Consider the following 19,126-nt stretch of genomic DNA (forward strand, 5'->3'; position numbering starts at 1 on the left):
TACTTGGACATTAAGAATGCTTGTCCTGCCGCGCTGTCGGAAAGGGGAGCTGTAGAGGGTTTACCAGCTCACTATGCGCTGCAAAGTATTTTTACTGGGCTCCTTTCAAGGTTAATAGCAGCCTTTCGATAAGAGGCAGCGGAGTTGGAGCACTGGGCCCTGGTGTGACTAGCTGAGAGGCTTTCGACGAGTTGGACTTGGCGGACAAGTCAGGGAATACGCCTTATCTGGGTCTTCTACAGCATATCTTCATAGAGCATGGGGCAACCATTGGGACATGACAAGAACCTCGGCGTAGGAGAGTACACTAAGAGGGTAGTCTTAGATGTCCTGAATTACGAAGCATCAGCACGCAACCCATGTCCACAGTATACGGACTCTTGCAGCCTCTCCATGGCAACGACCCGTAAAGTCATGATGGTGGGCCACCGACCTGCACAGCAGAACAAATTTGAGTGATACGATACAAAGCTACAGTCTAGATCCAGCCAAAGACCTACTAGGGCACCGGCTTCAAGTGACAAAATCATTACTGAGGATACAGCCGGTATAGTCTCTGGTTCTCCCTGGGATCGGAAGTAATCATCAAGGCAACCAAGCATGTCGATCACGATCTTGTTGAGTCCGTAAAGGCAGCATGCGCTAGCCTCCGGTGTCGACTTTTTTTTGCATGCTGAAACAGCAAACGACCCGCAGCATTGGCAACAGTCCCCGACACAAAGACCGACCACTCTGATATTCTGGCGGTGAAGTTGTAGACAGGGATTAAGCTGGGAAGAGGAAGGGGAGGAATGTAAACTGTTAGGCGTAGTTAATGTGTACAGTTTGAGTTCCATCTCTGGAACTGGGGGAGGTATTGGATAGGTCGAGTGCGAATATGTTTTGTACAATACACCATAGGTTCGCAATACACAGTGTAGGATTTGTGATTGCACGCTAAAAATACTCAGATGAAGTTGATGGATCCAATGGAGCGCGGGGAAGCACATCGTCTGATAAGCTAGGCGGGAAAGAAAAAGGTGGCTGGCTCTCAACTCCAGAGCCAGATGGAGTACCCTTGTCCTGGAGGGGATTGATTCGGCGCAAGAATTTAGCTCGGAGCCGCCCATGCCGATGTTGGAACAGGGATTGTGTGCGATGAATCGTGCAGGCCGGGGTGGTGGGCAAAAATATGTGCAGCTCGACTCGCGGGTTGCTTCGCGCCGAGTCGCTTGCTTCCTGACTCTCTGAGCGAAGCAGCTGCTGGCTCGTTAAGTGGCATTGGCTCGAATATTGGAGGCATAACCACACAAGGAAGATGACAGTAGAATAAACTCAAACAAGATTCTGTCATGCAAGCCGGGCCGAGATCGGGCGGACGCTACTTTTGCCGCGGTCGAAAGCGGCCCAGATTCAACTCTCTATAGCCGAATTAGGGCCTGAATACATTATAATACATTATCACCTGCTAGGAGAGGTTGGTGTAGTACTTACGTATACGGAGAGTAGCTGCTACATGGTACTTCGTACAGTAAAAATTAGATGCATGTCGGAGTTTCTTGGCTGCGTTTTCAACACAATCCCAAGCAGTGATCGAATTGAGAATCTGCTGTATTTTGCAGAAGACGGCTCGATCCGGTCCATGATGTCCGAAAGTCACCGGCCTGTCAGTTTGTTCCTACGGCAGTTACTGGTGGAGTTACTTAGTAGTCGAGAGCCCACTGATATGATTACTCACATATCTATAGGGTTTTGTTCCCTGACACGGTCAGTACTTAGTCTATCGGATCAGTTGAGGTTCAAATCATTGAATCCGATTTACCGACTCTGCCTTCCAGTCAGTCAGAAGAATCATGCATACAGTAAGTAGACGACTGTTGACATATCACTCAGCTTGAGTCCTGCAAGCCCCACCAATACAGATCACATTCATGAGGATGTTTCAGTCCGGAGTACCTGCTTGAAGACCCACTTCCCGACTCAGCCGTCAGGTAGGAAGACCCATTCATGGTATATCGGATATATCACCCACAGATTTTGCTCGGTGCCTGCGTTTAATCTGCTCACCAGTTGGCCAGATCACAGCAGACTGCAGTCTGGGACAGACATCGCACTTGTGTCTTTACCAGCCACCCAAAGCAAGTAGGTCGATGTCTATACATCAACTTAAGAAAATGTAAAAGTGCTTTTGACTACCAGGACTTCCCACATCGTGTGGGCTGGAAAGCTTTCCTCGGGCTACCATATAAGACACAATTCGTACCCGTTCAGTTTTTATTATTCACCAAGACTTGACCATTCGTTAGCCTTTCTCAACTCCCACTCTCTTCTCGTGGTAAAGCCACCTGCATATCACTATGCCCCGAAACTCTTCGAGACGGCAAACCAGGAACAGACCTGAGACGCCCCCGCGCACCCCATCAGTAACCAAACGATCTCCGATTTCGTGGAATTACATGGAAGATTGCCTGCTACTGAGAGGAATGATCTTAGCTTTGAACGAGGGAACCCTCCCAAAGCAGGTGTTCGAGAAGCTCGTGAAGAAAAGAGGAGACGATCGCTATTCCGCTGATACTGCGAGGTAAGTTGCTATCTACTTTTCCTGTTCATGGTCCTGTAAACCATACTAACTTGATGTTCAGAAAACGCTATAGATATCTCAGCAGCATATGCACAGCAGTCGAGAAGGACCGCCGCAACCTCTTTCCACAGTTGGTTATGCCAAAGCTCGAGGCGGACAAGCACGCAGACGATGCGTATATGAGTGGTCAAGAGCCAGAAGACGATTATTTCCTATCACCAAGCCAAACACCATGTTCCAATGCGAGCACTTCTCCTTCAGTCGAGTCTTCTGTTACTCTGGCCCCAACTCCCCGCCGCAGCCGTCGGCGGAGCAGCCCTGAAGAGCCTGGCACACCCACCCGCCCATACCGCCGTAGAGGAAGTGACCGACGGCAGAGCAGTGCTCCTTATCAGCGTGGTGGTTCGTCGCGAACGAATCCTCAACCTCCTGCAAGAACTCCCGCTCCGCCCAGGCGTACTCAAGGACCGAGTACCTCGCGCGGTTCTCGCCAGTCACGATCCAGGTATCGAACACCCGCGGCCAACCAAAATGTCCGGTCCGAGAGCCAACATTGGAACTTTGAGGCAAGGTTCACCCATGATTGATTGCCGATCTGTTCAATGAATCCTAGTTTTGTCTTTCACTCATTTCGGCTCCCTGTTATTCGTTTGTTGGAGGGTTCCAGCAGTTGTCGGACCTGTCATCCGTTAGCTTATGCTTGGCCGTCTGCTCAATGGTTCCTGTATCCGATCTTGACGTTGCTGTTTGAAACGGGAAAATGGAAGGATATGTATGGTTCAAATGGTTGTGCTCTGATTGTGTTTAGCTCTACTTTTGTTTACCTTCTTTTATCTTTCCTGGGCCGTTATTTTACTATCATGTGTCCATTTGACCTGATTTCAGTTGCAAAAAAAAAATGTATGACAGAAGATAGATTAGTTAGTTTAGTTTAGAAAAATGCCACAAATACATATAGAAAGAAAACCTAGCTGCATTATTTGAGCCTCCTCCTTTCCCTTCTATATCTTTTCATTATATTTTCATTTTGTTTTTGTTTTTTGTTCGATCCTGAGATAATCCTCTTCTTGACTTTGCAGAATGCTTCCACAACTATACTTCCTGAGCAAAGCGATTCTCCCAGAAGTGGTATGGATACATGTCCCTCCCTATGTGTCTATCAATTCTATACAATAGCTTTTATTACAACTCAAATCTGTATTAATCGTTGTAACGAACTGACGCCTTTACGTTATCTCATCTCTCCGGATCTCGCACTCGGGGCTACTTCTTGATAACTTTACTATTGGTATCGAACCACCACGAGAATTTTTCGCTTACATAGTATTTATCTCATTGTTCTTGTTACTAATTTTATCTACGATCTATCCGTTCGAAGTCTCTGGTCTTGGTAATCTTCATCATCTGATCTACCAAGTGAGATGCTAACCAGGTGGTACAGCAGCGATTCAATGCTACTTTCATCAGAATGCTGTCAGGTCACAAGATCATCCTAACTATGCGCTATCTCTATCTATTCCTTCAGGCCGGCTTTTCTCTATATGGCTTATGCTGGTAGACTCCTGCTATGGAAGACTAGGATTGTATGAACTGGACTAAATGGGTGTAATCAAACAAAGTAGTTCATTATTACTCAATCCCTAGCTACTAGACTAAGTCCATACGAAAACGATGTCCAACATACCAAACCATCAACCGGCACACCTGTCAAGAACCACATCAAGTCATAATCTCCCACATCGACCATAACCTTACAACACCCCCACACAGATGTAATATCCCAACCACAAATTAGTACAACCCGTCCCCACTGCCGGGTTCCAAGCGATAATATCCGTCACTGACACACTCTTCTTCTGCGCCACTGTCGTACAGGTATCCCCAGAGGCAACCAGATAGAAGGCATCGCAGTTACTCACCATCCCCGATTGAGTGGGCAATGGGGTGGTAACACTCGTGGTGGTGGAGGTGGTAGTCGTAGATGTGGTTGTAGTGGTGGTAGTGTCACTCACTCCGGTACAGACATAGTACCCCAGCCAGAGAGTGTCGCAGCCGGAGCCAACACCCGGATTCCACGAGTAGAAGTCGGCAAGTGTGATACCGGCGCTGGAGGCAATGGTGACGCAGGTGTCGGTGCTGGATACTAGGTGGAAGGAGTCACAGTTGCTGGTCATGCCGGGCTGGATTGGGGAAGGGGTAGCCACGGCATTGATGGCTGCGGCGGCTGTGAGGGTGGTGGGAGTGCCGTCGCGGGGGATGTGTGCTGCGGCTGAGGCGAGTGAGAGGAGGGTGAAGAGGGTGATGTAAGTGAGATACATGGTGGATATTCTTGTAGTTCTCAATATCTTGAGAGGAGAGAAGATGTTTCTGAGGATGAGAGATGAGTCTGAATGGTAGGATAGGGAGGTGGTATATATAGTCTTCCATGATGGCAAAGCTACCTCTATGGAGGCATCAGTGAGATACTACTAGGAACGCCTATCTTGCCCTGGGCTCTCGTCAGGCAAGTCATGTCTTGGAATGATCCTGGTTGGTGATGCTGTATAGCGAGGATAGTCTGCAAAAGTCTCACCACGACGGACACTCCGGGTAAATCGGGTGACGAGGGTCTCGCTGCCGGGTGTTACCTTGTGAGGTGGAATTCACCTACTCAGTAGGACTCTTCCCTTTCTGCACGACGTCTCTTCAGATCCGTCGTAGTATTTCCGCTCCCAATGGCCAAGACCGGCTAATCCGTTCTAAAACGAAAGATGGTCCATGTTTTCTAGAGCCTGAGACTAAAGTTATTCTTCTTCTAATGCAGCACCAGGTTTGTTCCGCAGCTGACCGAGACAACGGTGAACCACTCGGGAGACAGGGAAGTGGTATTCAGGCGTCCTACCGACCAGGATCGCTTGGAGCCTGAGAGGGAGGCTCGACACTGAAGGTGTATGTCTCACAAGTACAGAGTGCTGACTGGAGAGGTTTTATCGGACCCTGTTCGAACTCGAACTAGTTTTCGATAGTTGATGAGCTTGCATCCGGCTTGACTCTTTCTGATCCCCGCCAATTGCCTGATACTTCCTGATATGGAAAGCGTCGCTAATGACCAGACTAGTCCTCCTGCGTGTCGCTGCAATGCGACAACGCCACTCCTGCCACTAGGGTCTTGGTGCATTGGAGGGCTTTCGGAGAGGAGGGGGGAAATGCGGGGGAATGGCCGCGGGGAAGGGGGCCGGACTGATTGATGAACAGGTCAGGAACCACACCAAACATCGAGAAATGGCATCTTGTCCACTAATAGTCCATTATGCAAATCGGATTGTCTGCGGAGCAAAGTAGTATATTCAATCTCATCCGACGGTTCTTGAACCACTTCAACTATATTCGGGTACTGCTTGGACATTCGATACGATATGACGTGAGATTGTAATTGGTGGCGTCGGTAGTATTGCGGAGAAACTCCTGCTTGCTTGTTTGTTTGCTTGCTTGCTCAGTCGTACAACAGCATCAAGTCACCTCTTCATCGCATCAACCCATCACGCAGCTGCTCACATGGTGGTTGAGTGTCTGAGACTCACGGGCGGGGAAATGAAAATGTCTCAAGCCACGACGAGTGGCATGTCTGACTTCATGGAACAGTTGAACATACTATAGCAGATGCTGACTGACTGGTTTGAATCAATGATTATAGTAGCGTCTATAGTGGAAATGAAAGTGATCGCCGTGGTACCCCAAGGCCACGAATAGTAAGCCCGTCATGGCTATCTCCAGCCTAGAGGCCTATGATGAGATGTCCTGGGATTTTGTCTCTGATGGGATTGGCTCGACCAAAACTAGGAGCTGTGTCTCTTTCAATGGAGAGTCACTGCGCAGACTAAGTATCCAGACATACTAGATTGTCAACCACTGGCACTATGGCGATCATGTGGCAGTCTAAGAGGGTACTAAGTTAAGATATATAGTATAGGAACGAGGGTGGACAAGGGCAAGGGTAATACAACTACTAGTTCTCAACGAATATCGGCCACGCGACCATTTATCATTCACTCCAGATGACGGGCTGACCATCTAACATAATCTTTGTTATTATGTACTATCATGAAAATAACTGGGGATTTCTCTTGACCGTAATCATCACGTGACCCACACCGGGGATCTCCGCCGCAATTTGCGGCCGGATAATAATCCCCACTGATAAGAAACACCGTACTATCTTAAGCTCTCTCCGAAAGCTCCTCCCTTTGGACTCGTTCCCTTCACGCCTAGTCAGTCGACGCGTATTAAGGGACGATTCTGGTGTCTTATTTTACAATGATGCTATAGCCTACTATTCGCGCCAAATTAACTATTCTCCAAACAATGATTGAACTCCTATGGCGCAGTCAGGGAGCTGCGCCGCTTTTGTCATCCCTTCGCTGTCCCCGCAACTATTCAACTCATCACGCCGCCAGATTACCCAGCTGCAACCCCATATTACTTATTGGTAGGTAAGCTATAGATTTACTGAATGTTTTCTATCCAGCATCATGTGTCATGCATGAACTCCTTCTCCGCTAACAGACACCAAACAGATAACCCATCATTGCGAAGCCAGCATTCTTCGAACTATAAGCCCACTCCCTCCATCCCCCGCCAAACACCAGGGCAGCGCATCCCACGATCATACCTCCCCCAATTGAGACACCACCACACCTTGCGTGCAAACAACAACAATGAGTCATCCACCACCATCACCAACAACAACACCCAACCTATCTCCCTCCCCACAACCCCGGACCCGGACCTTCCACACCTCAACGCCTCGCAAAACGTACACATGACCAAAATCACCGAAAAACCCATAACCTCCCGCCTTGCTACAGCAACCTGCCACATCCAATTCTCCAACCCGCGGCCCTGGGAGATCCTGCGCGACGGCGGGATGACCAAAAAGGGGGATGTGTTTAGTGTAGCGCGCATCGCGGGGATTATGGCTGCGAAGAGGACACCGGATATTATACCCCTGTGTCATCCGGGGATAGGGATCACGGGGGTGGAGGTGGATGTGGAGTTGGTTGGGCCGGAGGCTGCGTCGGCTAAGCATGGTGATGATAGCGGTAAGTGGGATTTAGGGCATGGGGGAATGAGGGTCGTGGCTAGTGTGAGTTGTGAGGGACGGACGGGGGTGGAGATGGAGGCTATGACGGCGACAATGGGGGCGGCGTTGACGGTATATGATATGTTGAAGGCGGTGGATAAGGGGATGGTAGTTGAGGGGGTGAGGCTGTTGGAGAAGAAGGGGGGGAAGAGTGGGCATTGGGTTAGGGAAGATTCTACGAGTAGTACTAGTAGAGGTGGTTCTGAGAAGTGATTATTTATCTATATATGGTCTATTATAGATATGATATATGGCAGATGTAGCTGGTGTACAGATGGCGTATATTATTCTAATAGAGAATGACACTGTCCAGGCTGGAGAATCCGGTGGCAACGCCTCCCTCGTTGACGTCTTTGCCCTTGGTCCGCATGAGCCAACCGCCCTGTTCGTTGTGCAGGATTTTGCCTCCAGCCTGGTCCCAGAGGATCGTGCCGTAGATACCCAGTTCTCCGATGACATTTCCGCTGAGGACCTCTCCGTCGGGTCGCAGTGCTACGTTCTTGGCCTCGGCAGGTGGCTGGATCAGCTCCATCAAGATCCATCGCTTCCATTCCGTCTCAGGGAGGGATCGCAGGAAGTCAGGGATCGCCTCTTTGTAGATGTTGTTCCCACCGCCCTCGCGCTGGGGTTTCAGCACGTGGTTGGCTGCTGTTTCGGGAGTTAAGGCAAGGCTGCGCCCACGGCCACTTGAGGAAAGGTCGTATTGCGGAGCAAAGGTCGCTCGTAGCCTCTCAATCGTAGATGAGTCAGTACCGGCAAGGAACTTGGCAAGATGATCCGGCCCCTGGGCTTCCGCGAGCACCTGCTGTACGATCTTAGATCCCGCAAGCTGGTTCAAGACAGTGGGGCATTTGATGGCGGCGGAACGCTCCAGATGGATACGAGCATCCCAGTCTCGCTCGGACTTGTAGTCGGTCGGCGTGTAGAAAGAACGGAGGTACACTGTTGTAACTTCAAACTCTACTCCTTCAGCGTGAGGGGGGCGGTAGATGAGCGGCCGGGAAGGATTGGAGGCAGGAATGTGAGTGTGCATGAGGACTTCGGAGCTGAGCAAGCGGAACACGGGAATCTTGTGAGTTTGGGTAAGTTGCCTCGAGAGAGCTAATTGATCGAAGACGTTCCGTTCACCTTCCTGGACAACAAAGATGATGCATGTAGGCAGAGCTGGGGATGACTTGGATGATCCATAGGCAGTGTGTGCTGCAGCCAAGCCCGCGGAGAGGGTCTCCACAGAAGTATTCTTTGGAGGCTGGCTCGAGCTAAGCAGAGGGTGCGACGGATAAGCGAGGGGATGACCCGGTGGAGAGTTGAGAAGCTCAGTATGCAGTGAAGTCACGAGCGTTGACAACCCGCCGAAGGATGATGAGATGGTGTTGAACTCGACCTGCTTCAAGGAGGGAGGAGACGAGGCAGACGGCATGTGAGGCATGTAATCGGACCGGTAGAGGCCAAGGGAGAGGTTCTGGACATAACCTTCCTTCTTAACAGCGAGGTGGACATTCCAGAGGTGCGAGATGAAGTCGTCCACGTCAATGAGGCTAAAGTGAAGAACGGTTTAGCATCTACATCTGGAGCTCGGAAGCAAATGAAGTGCAGCAGAACGCAGAAGTTGTTCCACAAATCTGAGAGCAGACTTATGGCTCAGAGGTGCCCCTTACTCTTCCATGATATCCCCAATCCATTGTTCATCACAGGTGATCGCGGCATAGAGTTGGTTGTACACTGTCTGGAGGGCCTGGGCCTCTTCAAAGCAGGATTTGGGGAAAGGACTAGGAAACAAGGTGACCGGGGCACTGGTCGCCACGACGCCCTGAGGATCTGACTCCTTGGAGATGAATGTCGGTGCAGGACGGATCATCAATCCATGTTGAACAGTCCAATCTTTCACTGTCCGGACCAGGAACTCCTTCTGTGCGGGGTTCAGGTGGGGTGGATAATCCGCGTAGACGGAGTCGGCCATTGCGAGGTATAGTTCAAAAGATGTGTCCGACAGTACCTGACGAATCCACAGTAGTGGTAATGTCAATCTAAGAGTCCAATTCGCAGAGAAGAGACGAAGAAATGAAGAAGTAGTAGTAGACGAAGAAATCTAGTAATCTGCGGGGAGGCCGCCGATCACGTAACGGCACAGCGCGGAGGGGCATATCGGCACTAGATTATTAATCCGCGCCGATTGCCAGTCAGCAAGTCAGGTGACTCCTCAAGGTTGTTGCGCAAGTGCACCGTCTGGCTCCCCTCAACCGACTAGCACTACGGCGGTCCAGAAGCACGACGGATTCGCAGGAGCGACTACGGGGCACAGCAAGCACCCCCAGTGTCTCCAGCAGTCACTCTCCATCTTTCCATCTTCCCCAACTCCCCTCCACACTCCACCCAGCTGGGCTGGCTGGGTTGCTATCCCCCCAGGCACTACCTCCACTGGGGAGGGTGTGTCGCCTCCCTTGTTCGTCCCGTCACCATGGTTTACGACTGGGATGGCAAGCGGGAGATCTGCTATCAGATGTATATCAAGGATAAGAAGGCCTTGGAGGAGATTATGGAATACATGAAGAATGTCTACCAGTTCGCCCCAAGGTCAGTGATTCTGCGCACACGCCATATTTGATACTGCTTGTGTGCTTCTGTTTACATCTCCCATCCCAAATAGCCCAAGTCTATCCCTTCGCGTCTGTTACTGTATCTAACCTCGCGCCCTTTCATAGTAAACGCGCGTTTCAGACTCAATTCAAACGGTGGGGCTTCCCTTCGAAACAAAATCCCGCGCATAAAAACGCCAAGCTCGTAGCACGAGTCAAGCAACTATGGGAGAAGAATACGAGTCAGCGGGACATGCTTCGCATACTGAATGAGGAGGGTTTCGAGATCAAAGAGCGGGAGTTGATGCGAGTGCGGGCCAAGAATCGCTGGCTGCTTCGGGTCCCCAACGGGATGAAGTCACAATCGCGCATTCAGACGCCAATCCAGCTGCCCGAAGATGAAGGACTCCTCGCCCTCCAGCAGGAAGTGTACAAAACCGAAGCACCGCCCTTTGACGAGACCGAGAACCTCCCCACCCCCACGACAGACGACCCTACCTCCCCGAACCTACCTCCCGAAGTTCTTGCCAAGCGCAAGGAGCGCCTCGAGCGCCTCAAAGCAGAAAGTGAAGAGCGTTGGGCGAGCAGGAAGCGTCGCCGCCGGACTCGCGGATGGGCAGGGCTGCCCGCTGACCCGCCGGGACCTCCCCGCTTCCCCTCCGAGACGACCATTGACGAAAGCAAAAAGTATCTCGGGCTGGACAATGCGATGTATCGCCAGGTACGGGATCAGTTCCAACGGATCTGTGAAGAAGCAGGCTTCATCAAAAAGACCGTTGCGGGACCTGAGAGATGGCAGGACGCCAAGAACAAACTGATTGAGGGATCACCACATCTCCAGCAGGTGTTCTGGCATGATCCCAACCAGCTAGAAGCCAAAACACTGGCCTTGGATGTGTTATGCACTGATGTGACGAAGAGGATGAGGACTCTGGAACGGCGAATGACCATTGCCGAGGCCAAGAATGTCCTCGGGATCAACCCGGAGGAGAGCCGCCAGATACGGAATGCATTCTACAACACCCTGAAGGCGGACCATTTCACGAGTAAGCTGGAGGCTGGCGACGAACATTGGAAGGAGTTGAAGGACCAATGGATCCAAAACTCGGAGCTCCTACGTCAGATTCTTGCGCCAGGCCCGGCGGACCCGGAGCACACGGCGAAAGTGAAGGCGCTGGAAGTGCTGTGCCGCGACGTCATGAAGCGGCTTCGCGACGACCAGACCAAGCGCGATCCCGCCCGCAAACCATCCGTCCCTCACGCCACAGCTTCTCAGTCAGAACCGGGGAGTCCTCCAGTCAGCAGCAGCTACGGGAGCGGCATTGCCAATGGAATCAGCACACTCGCCTCGCAGGCGCTGGCCAGTGCTCCGAGTGATCTCAGTGACATGCAAATTGATCCCTCTCTGCTGCAAGCTGCTAATGACCCTTCCTTCGCGACGGGCCCTTCCGATTCCGCAGCAGCTTTTGGCTATGTAGACCCGATGCTGGGGCCACCTGTGCTGCATGTACCTGTCTACCTTCGCATCCATCCCCAGAGTCCGCTGCACGGCGACTCGAAGACCTGGGTGGAGAAGCTGACGGCGCGATCGGTGGCTGAGCTGCAGCAGATTGTCGGCGAGAAGTACCCGGACGCCGTGGTCACGAAGATCGAGGGAATGGACCGTGATGAGAAGGGCAATGAGATTCCGTTTGTGATTGACGAAGATCATGAGCTCGATGCGTACTTGACCCACGTGCAGGGGCGGAAAGCCACCTTTGTGTTTTGCTTGAACTAACATACAACTAATCCGGACCCCCCTATTAACGGGTGGTCCTTATGCTTATACTCCATGGCTAGTGAAAAGTGTTACTATAATTGCCAAATCCAGAGACATAATACCCATGAAGCTATTCTTCACACAACCGCTAGACGCAGAAAACCGAGACATCCCTAAATTGATTTTGAGATTACTCTATTGCCGATCCGTAGCAAACGATATACATACAGAGCAGAGGATATAATTACATACTATGGACTACACAGGAATCCTAATCAAGTTCATCAATGACAAGCCCTCCCATACTTCCTCAACCTCAAATAATTATACGGCAACGGCGCCAAATAACCCGCCGCGATAGACGTAGCCGCAGCAGTCCAGAACATTGGGTCAGCCATATTCACCATCCCACCCGTGAGATGATAATCGACCAAATTCTCCGCCGTCTCCATGGCCAACATCGACACCAGGCTCATTCCCATGGCGGTGCGGGCAGCCGCTGGCCAGGAGAGTTGGTCAGCGCCCCGGCGGAGGAGGATGGTCTCGAGGATGATGGATGTGGTGATTCCGGAGGCCACTATGCTCTTCATTAGGCATGTTTTTCGTATATAAATATATATCTGTATTGGGGATAGACCGGAGACATACTCGAGGCACCCATAATAAGACCCATGCCTAGATGGGGATAGTAGGTTTGGAGAATCCATAGGGCGGAGAAATCACCCAGCGTGCAGCCAACGAGGCAGCGGAGGGTGTTGATGCTGGCGCGCTTCCAGGCGGATTTGCTTGTCCAAAAGTTAAATGTGAAAGGGTTTGTGGATTGTGGTTGTTCTGTGGTAGTTGAACATGATGGGGAAGACTTTCCGGTTGTTGTTGGCGATGGCGATGATTTGGAACAGCTCGGGGTCTGGGTAGTAGTGGATCGACAGGCTTGTGCTGGGGAGAGGATGGAAAAGAGGCGGCGAGTGTGGGGAGTTTTGTGGAGGATTGGACTTGTTCTATAGAGTAACATATTGGGAGTCATGGGTTAAATACTATTCAATGCTAGGGAAGTGTCTGTGGTAGGGTTAGTACTTGTCATCTTATATTGGGAAATTCTAATTTTCCCGCGAAAAAGACGCATTTCCTGATTAAGCTTGTCTCCGGGTTATCTCCGGGGGATGAATGGAGAGCAGCTCCACCAACATTCTAATGGTCGTGTCAAATTAGTATCGAGTAACTGAGTATTTTTGGAGACATACACGGAGTACTCGGATATCAATCTTTCCTGCTATGGTAGCATCTTATCACCGGTCCAATGCCGATGAATGTTCTTCCCCCCACAACTTGGGTGGATCGATACTATGTCCGATCATTTTATTTGTCTGATGGATCAGTGATATGGTGGTATTGCCGATCGACTTGCATATCTCCTCATGTCATTACTATCAGTACTATTATCAGTATTGGGTGAGGAGTAGCTGCATACGACGTATGCAGCTAAAAGTAGTAGACCCCGATCACACCTTCCAGCCCAACTACATGTAGTAGTACTAGTGAGTACAACAAGAAACTATAAAAGGCCGACCCCGCCCGAAGAACACCCAACTGGCACATTTCCTACTTACTATCAGCTCAATACTTAGTATCCAAACTAAATCCAGATTTACCTCATCCTTCTTCCGCTTCAAATGAAACATTAATACTATCTCCTTCCCACCACTGCCATGACGGACGATTACTTCAACCTTGGCCCGTACGGCCGAACCGTAACAACCAACTCCTCCGGCGCCCAGCTATGGTTTAACCGCGGACTGGTTTGGTCCTACTCCTTCAACCATGAAGAAGCCTCCCGCTGCTTCATTAAAGCCAGCAAGGCCGATGAGAGTTGCGCCATGGCGTACTGGGGTCTAGCCTATGCCCGTGGACCAAACTACAACAAGGCCTGGATTCGCTTTGACCCAGTGGACCTGGCCACAACTATTACGGAAATGAAACCCGTACTCCAACGCGCTCGGGCTCTGGCAGCACAAGGGGCGAGTCCGGCCGAAAGGGCCTTGATTGAGGCCCTGGGGGCTCGGTTTCCCAAAGAAGATGATGAAACGAAGCCAGAGGATCTGGATCTTCATGCGTTGGATCGGGCTTATGCAGACGCCATGCGACCCGTCTACGAGGCTTATCCGGAGGACCCTGATATCGTGGCTCTCTTTGTAGAGTCACTCATGTGCATATCCCCGCGGGCTCTGTGGAATCTGGACACCGGCGAGCCCTGCGGTCCCCATACTACTGAGGCTCGTCGGGTTCTTGAGAAGGCTATGGCCTCCCTCCCCGGGGCCAGTAACAATCCTGCCTACTGCCATCTGTATATCCATCTCATGGAAATGGCGCCATATCCGGAGGTCGCGCTACCAGCTGCGGATCGACTTCTTCGACTCGTGCCAGATGGTTCGCATATGCTGCATATGCCTAGCCATATTTACGTCGCTTGTGGTGACTATCGAGCGGTTATTGATTCGAACAACCAGGCCATGGCTGTCGACGACAAATACTTTGCCAGGGAGCCGGGCACCCTCTTGTATATCATGTACCGATCGCACAACATCTACGTGAAGGTCTATGGTGCAGTCATCTCTGGGAACTTTGCAGAGGCCATCTCCGGCATGAAGCGTCTTCAGGAAATCCTCACCCCCGAGCTCTTGTCTATAACCACTCCTCCTATTGCAAATTGGGCAGAAGGATTTCTGGGAGCCATAGCCCATGTCTTGATCCGCTTTGGACGGTGGAATGATATCTTAGATCTACAGCTCCCCAAGGATAAGGAGCTATACGCGTCCACGACGGCGATGATATACTATGCCCGCGGCATTGCTTTGGCGGTATTGAATCGCGTAGAGGAAGCCAAAGAGGAAAGGGAAAAATTTGAGGCTGCTCGCAAAAAGGTTCCCCCGTCTCGCCTGAACAGCCTGCCCGTTCGCGAGGTGGACGTCCTTGAGATCGGATCGGCTATGTTGAAAGGAGAGATCGAGTATCGCCAGGGCAACTTTGAGGAGGCATTCGATCACTTGCGGCAAGCGACAAAGTTGGAGGATAACCTGGTCTACGCTGATCCTCCGCCATGGATGCAGCCTGCACGACATGCCCTCGGGGCTCTGCTTCTCGAACAGGGTCACGTTAGTGAAGCACAGCATGTGTATGAAGAGGATCTGGGGTTGAGTGAAACCCTCCCGCGTCGGAAGGCAAGATTGAACAACGTCTGGAGTTTGCATGGCTTGTATGAGTGTCTGATTCGGCAGGGGATGCATGACAAGGCTCGGTATATTCGTGCTCAACGCGACGTTGCGCTGGCTTCGGCGGATGTTCCTATCAATGCTTCATGTTTCTGTCGTCTTTCGGCGGTTGAGTCGACCAATGTTTGCTGTAAGTAGACGAAGTTCGCAGAATAAGACCTTGTATGGAGGTTCTGAGCAGACATACGTACTCCCAGAACAAATAGTGAATGAGATTCAGTACTAGTATAGATCGCCCGACACATGGCTATGTTACTTCATTGGGACAACCAATAGGCCGGCGGACTTCGGCTTACCAAATACGGTAAGACGCCGGTCCGGACTTCACATTTTCCTGATGAGGATATGTCTTAACACCGAAGGATATCATCACTACTATTCTCTCTTCCCCCACTTCAGCCACCATACTCTCATTCTTGTCTCATTTAACTCTCATTTACTTCATATCCGACATTCTCGGACCCTGCTTTTACTACGTTTGTCCAACTCCAATTAGCGGGTCAACCACCCTCACCCCACGGTGTCATGGCTCCCGCGCAGCCGGACCACTTAAAGGCAACTAAGCAAAGCATCATGAGAGTAAATCCCCAACGAAGGCCTGTCCCTACCCGAAGACACCGGAAGGTCCTGTCATGCACTTCCTGTCGCGATCGCAAAGTCAAGTGCGATCGTTCAAAGCCCTGCGCGCAGTGTGTGCGCGCCAACGCCCAAGATGCTTGCTTCTATTCTTCTACTACTTCTTCTCCGTCGCAATCTTCTCCGGGGTTAACACCAAGGTCTGCCAAAAGGTCTCTGATTGTACGAGAAGAAGATGCGCAAACTGCAAATGCGGTAAGGCAACTGTCTGCGGGGCCTTCGCTTGGTACACCCCCGTCAACTGTCACTGCTGGGAGTACGTGCAATGTTGATGGGGATGCTGCTGCGAGAAGGTCTATCTTTCGGTCGTCGCCCTTGAGTGCAGTGGGTTCGACGAGGGGAATTACAGCTCCTCGATGCTTTGACGTACAGCCTCAACATGATAGAGGGCAGGCCTCATCTGCATCAGGGGATACCTTCTCTCAATATCTCTCGCCGTTGTCGTTTCGAGGGAAGCAGCAAAGAACCCGGTTTTTTGGACGGAGTCACTGGGCGACTACCCTTGGGATGGTAAGTATCAAGCTGTTTCCATTTGGCTCAATTGCATGGCTAACAAGTCAACTGCAGTTCCCCGATTTCAACGCCCATTTGCATGAGTACTATCGGAACAAGCAAACTCCCACCAACCCAGGATTCACGGATTACCTATCCCTAAGACGACTAAAACATGATCTGAGAGGACCTGAGAGACGACGACAGAGCGACCAGCCACCCTCGTCAAAACTGATTGAATTATTGCCTGATCGTCCTCTAGCCGAATACCTGATGCGATCGTACTTCTCAACCTTCGAGACAACATTACGCATACTGCACGTCCCATCATTCATCAGCGAATGGAAAGCTTTCTGCGATCGTAAGATGTCCCACGCTGATGGATTGCTCAATAGCAAGTCCGATATTTTTATCGCAAAACTCCTCATGTTAATGGCATGCGCCAGCTGCTTCGCCACCGAGAAGACAGAACCACTGGCATCCGCGGGCTTCAGCCCGCAGTCACTGATACAGACATGTCATACTTGGATCTCAGCAGTCACCACATGGCTAGCAGCCATGACAAGCCACACCCAACTGAATCTGGATGTGATCCAGATCAAATGCCTACTGCTTCTTGCACAGCAAGCAACCGCCCGAGACGGCGATCTAGCCAGCCTGGCGTCCGGATCCCTACTCCGCGAAGCGATGCTAACGGGTCTTCATCGGGATCCATGCAACTTTCCCAGCATTTCCCCGTTTTGGGCCGAACTACGCAAACGCCTCTGGCTAACAGTCATCGAGCTGGAGCTCCAAGCCTCTCTGTACAGCGGGATACCATTGGCAGTATCATGGGACGAATTTGACAGCCCCTTGCCATCTGACATTGACGATGAGGACATTACCGTCGACTCGCTCCATCGACCTCCCTCGAGGCAATCAAATACCCTAACCAGAACATCCTTCCAGATTGCTCTAGCGCAGACACTAGAGACTCGTATAGCTATATCCAAAATGATCAATCGGGTACGCCTGAGCGCGACTTACAACGATGAAGTCACCACCCTCAGCGAACGCCTGACAACAGGACTGGCGCAGGCTCCAGCAGACCTCCGAGACGACCCCAGTACATCACCCTCACCTAACGACAGCAGCGTCAACACAGAGTTCCGCCGCTCATTCTTCCTCTTCTTGCACTACCGCAGCCTCCTCGCCCTCCACCGACCCTTCTTCCTGCGCTTCACAGAAACCCAACTCGACCAGGAACCCTTCATATTCTCGCGACGAGTTTGCGTCCAGACCAGCCTAGCTTTGCTTTCTCAGCTAGAGCGCTTTCCACACCACCACCCCAACAACAACCAGCCATCAGCACCACTACCTAACAACAACAACAACCAATTCTCCCCACACATACACCACCTTAAAGGCGGGCTCTTCCGCGACGACCTTTTCCACGCGGCAGCAACAATCTGCTTCGAGCTACGCTTACAAACCAAATCCCATGGCCGAGTAGTCGATATACCTTTCCCTGGGAGGAGTAGTATCTCGAACTACATGGATCAAAGTGTGTATTATCAGCGCCTGGCGCTGTTCGAGAGCGTGGAGAACACGATTAGGTATTTTGAGGAGAAGGTGAGAGTGGAGAAGAGGGCGACGAAGATGTTTAGTATATTGATGATTCTTTTTATGGTGGTTAGGAGTGAGATGGTAGCTGCTAAGGATGGAAGTATAGATGGGGATGGGGATGGGGATGGGGATGGGAATGGGGAGACGGTGCCGTTGGGGGTTGATGATGCATGTCCGGTTGTTTCGAGGAGGTGTAGGGATGTATTATTGGAGGGATATCGATGCCAGGATGAGGAGAGGGAAATGGGACGACGTCTTGGAGAGGGAGAGAGTGGCGGGGTATATCAAGTGGTAGGTGTTATTCATTGTCTTCTGCTGATTTACTCTGGGTATACCAGCTAAGTTTAAGCAGGCAGAGTCTTCGCAAACGCAGGGTTTGGAATCGGATACAGCTGTAGATGCGTGTCATCATACGAATGCCCCGCGGCCAGTGACTTGGGATGATGCTGCAGCTGGTGATCTGGTGTGTATCTGCAGTTCTGCTTGATTCTTATGTGACCCGATTCTGACTACGTCTTTATATGTAGAGACATCTTGATTTCGACTGGTGTTTCGCGCTTGATCCGCTGTCGCCTTATCCGATAAATAATTGGGCGGATTTGGATCATCTGATGATGTGAGGCTGACATTCCAGCTTATAGCGGATATTGGCACGGCACACGGCATAGGGTTTACGAGATATACTGGTGGTTCGCAGCATGTAATGGAACATGGGATTGTTGAGTAGAGATAGGTACTACTGTTCCTGGGATTTCTGCCGGGTAGGAGCAACCCTCACCCGGACCCCGAAGCAGTGGATCATAACTTGGACAGTCTGCCCATACTGGCGGTGCATGTCTCAGTGGTACATCAAGGATGGCATACTACCGTGCTTGCGCATCGACGCAGCTGGTGCATAAGGAATGGCGGCCTACGAACCTCCCTGCGACATTACAGACTACTGTAGACACCCTCCGAGTGACCATTACAGCCACACAAAATCCCATCATATCCGCTAAGTGCCTTGATCACTCCAATGTGATCACTACTAACCGGTTTCTCCTCGGAGACAGCATTGTCGACCCAGTCTCGACTGTTGGGGGTTCAACGGCAAAAAGCGGACACCCCATCCAC

General features: G+C 51.1%; 8 protein-coding genes across 8 annotated transcripts; 5 read left to right on the plus strand and 3 right to left on the minus strand.

Annotated features, from left to right (window-relative positions):
- Nucleotides 1-2,336: 2,336 nt before the first annotated feature.
- AKAW2_40351S (uncharacterized protein) lies at nucleotides 2,337-3,147 on the plus strand (the record flags this gene model as incomplete). Its single annotated transcript, XM_041688670.1, has 2 exons — nucleotides 2,337-2,560; nucleotides 2,622-3,147. 2 exons carry the CDS (start codon nucleotides 2,337-2,339, stop codon nucleotides 3,145-3,147), a joined length of 750 nt encoding a protein of 249 aa, XP_041542431.1.
- Nucleotides 3,148-4,311: 1,164 nt separating this feature from the next.
- Nucleotides 4,312-4,878, minus strand: AKAW2_40352A (LysM peptidoglycan-binding domain-containing protein; the record flags this gene model as incomplete). Its single annotated transcript, XM_041688671.1, has 1 exon — nucleotides 4,312-4,878. The coding sequence occupies one exon, from the start codon at nucleotides 4,876-4,878 to the stop codon at nucleotides 4,312-4,314; it is 567 nt and encodes a 188-aa protein (XP_041542432.1).
- A 2,023-nt stretch (nucleotides 4,879-6,901) lies between these two features.
- AKAW2_40353S (cyclic pyranopterin monophosphate synthase MoaC) lies at nucleotides 6,902-7,892 on the plus strand (the record flags this gene model as incomplete). Its single annotated transcript, XM_041688672.1, has 2 exons — nucleotides 6,902-7,025; nucleotides 7,114-7,892. 2 exons carry the CDS (start codon nucleotides 6,902-6,904, stop codon nucleotides 7,890-7,892), a joined length of 903 nt encoding a protein of 300 aa, XP_041542433.1.
- A 76-nt stretch (nucleotides 7,893-7,968) lies between these two features.
- AKAW2_40354A (glutathione synthase) lies at nucleotides 7,969-9,639 on the minus strand (the record flags this gene model as incomplete). The annotated part of the gene is made up of 2 exons (XM_041688673.1): nucleotides 7,969-9,217; nucleotides 9,338-9,639. The coding sequence occupies 2 exons, from the start codon at nucleotides 9,637-9,639 to the stop codon at nucleotides 7,969-7,971; spliced, it is 1,551 nt and encodes a 516-aa protein (XP_041542434.1).
- Nucleotides 9,640-10,137: 498 nt separating this feature from the next.
- AKAW2_40355S (Clr5 domain-containing protein) lies at nucleotides 10,138-12,032 on the plus strand (the record flags this gene model as incomplete). The annotated part of the gene is made up of 2 exons (XM_041688674.1): nucleotides 10,138-10,253; nucleotides 10,382-12,032. The coding sequence occupies 2 exons, from the start codon at nucleotides 10,138-10,140 to the stop codon at nucleotides 12,030-12,032; spliced, it is 1,767 nt and encodes a 588-aa protein (XP_041542435.1).
- A 266-nt stretch (nucleotides 12,033-12,298) lies between these two features.
- On the minus strand, nucleotides 12,299-13,038 carry AKAW2_40356A (DUF4396 domain-containing protein; the record flags this gene model as incomplete). The annotated part of the gene is made up of 2 exons (XM_041688675.1): nucleotides 12,299-12,591; nucleotides 12,663-13,038. The coding sequence occupies 2 exons, from the start codon at nucleotides 13,036-13,038 to the stop codon at nucleotides 12,299-12,301; spliced, it is 669 nt and encodes a 222-aa protein (XP_041542436.1).
- A 682-nt stretch (nucleotides 13,039-13,720) lies between these two features.
- On the plus strand, nucleotides 13,721-15,418 carry AKAW2_40357S (uncharacterized protein; the record flags this gene model as incomplete). Its single annotated transcript, XM_041688676.1, has 1 exon — nucleotides 13,721-15,418. The coding sequence occupies one exon, from the start codon at nucleotides 13,721-13,723 to the stop codon at nucleotides 15,416-15,418; it is 1,698 nt and encodes a 565-aa protein (XP_041542437.1).
- Nucleotides 15,419-15,853: 435 nt separating this feature from the next.
- Nucleotides 15,854-18,633, plus strand: AKAW2_40358S (Zn(II)2Cys6 transcription factor; the record flags this gene model as incomplete). The annotated part of the gene is made up of 4 exons (XM_041688677.1): nucleotides 15,854-16,426; nucleotides 16,484-18,304; nucleotides 18,366-18,476; nucleotides 18,541-18,633. The coding sequence occupies 4 exons, from the start codon at nucleotides 15,854-15,856 to the stop codon at nucleotides 18,631-18,633; spliced, it is 2,598 nt and encodes an 865-aa protein (XP_041542438.1).
- Nucleotides 18,634-19,126: the final 493 nt, after the last annotated feature.

The sequence above is a fragment of the Aspergillus luchuensis genome, chromosome 4, assembly GCF_016861625.1.
Source record: "Aspergillus luchuensis IFO 4308 DNA, chromosome 4, nearly complete sequence".
NCBI lineage: Eukaryota > Fungi > Ascomycota > Eurotiomycetes > Eurotiales > Aspergillaceae > Aspergillus > Aspergillus luchuensis.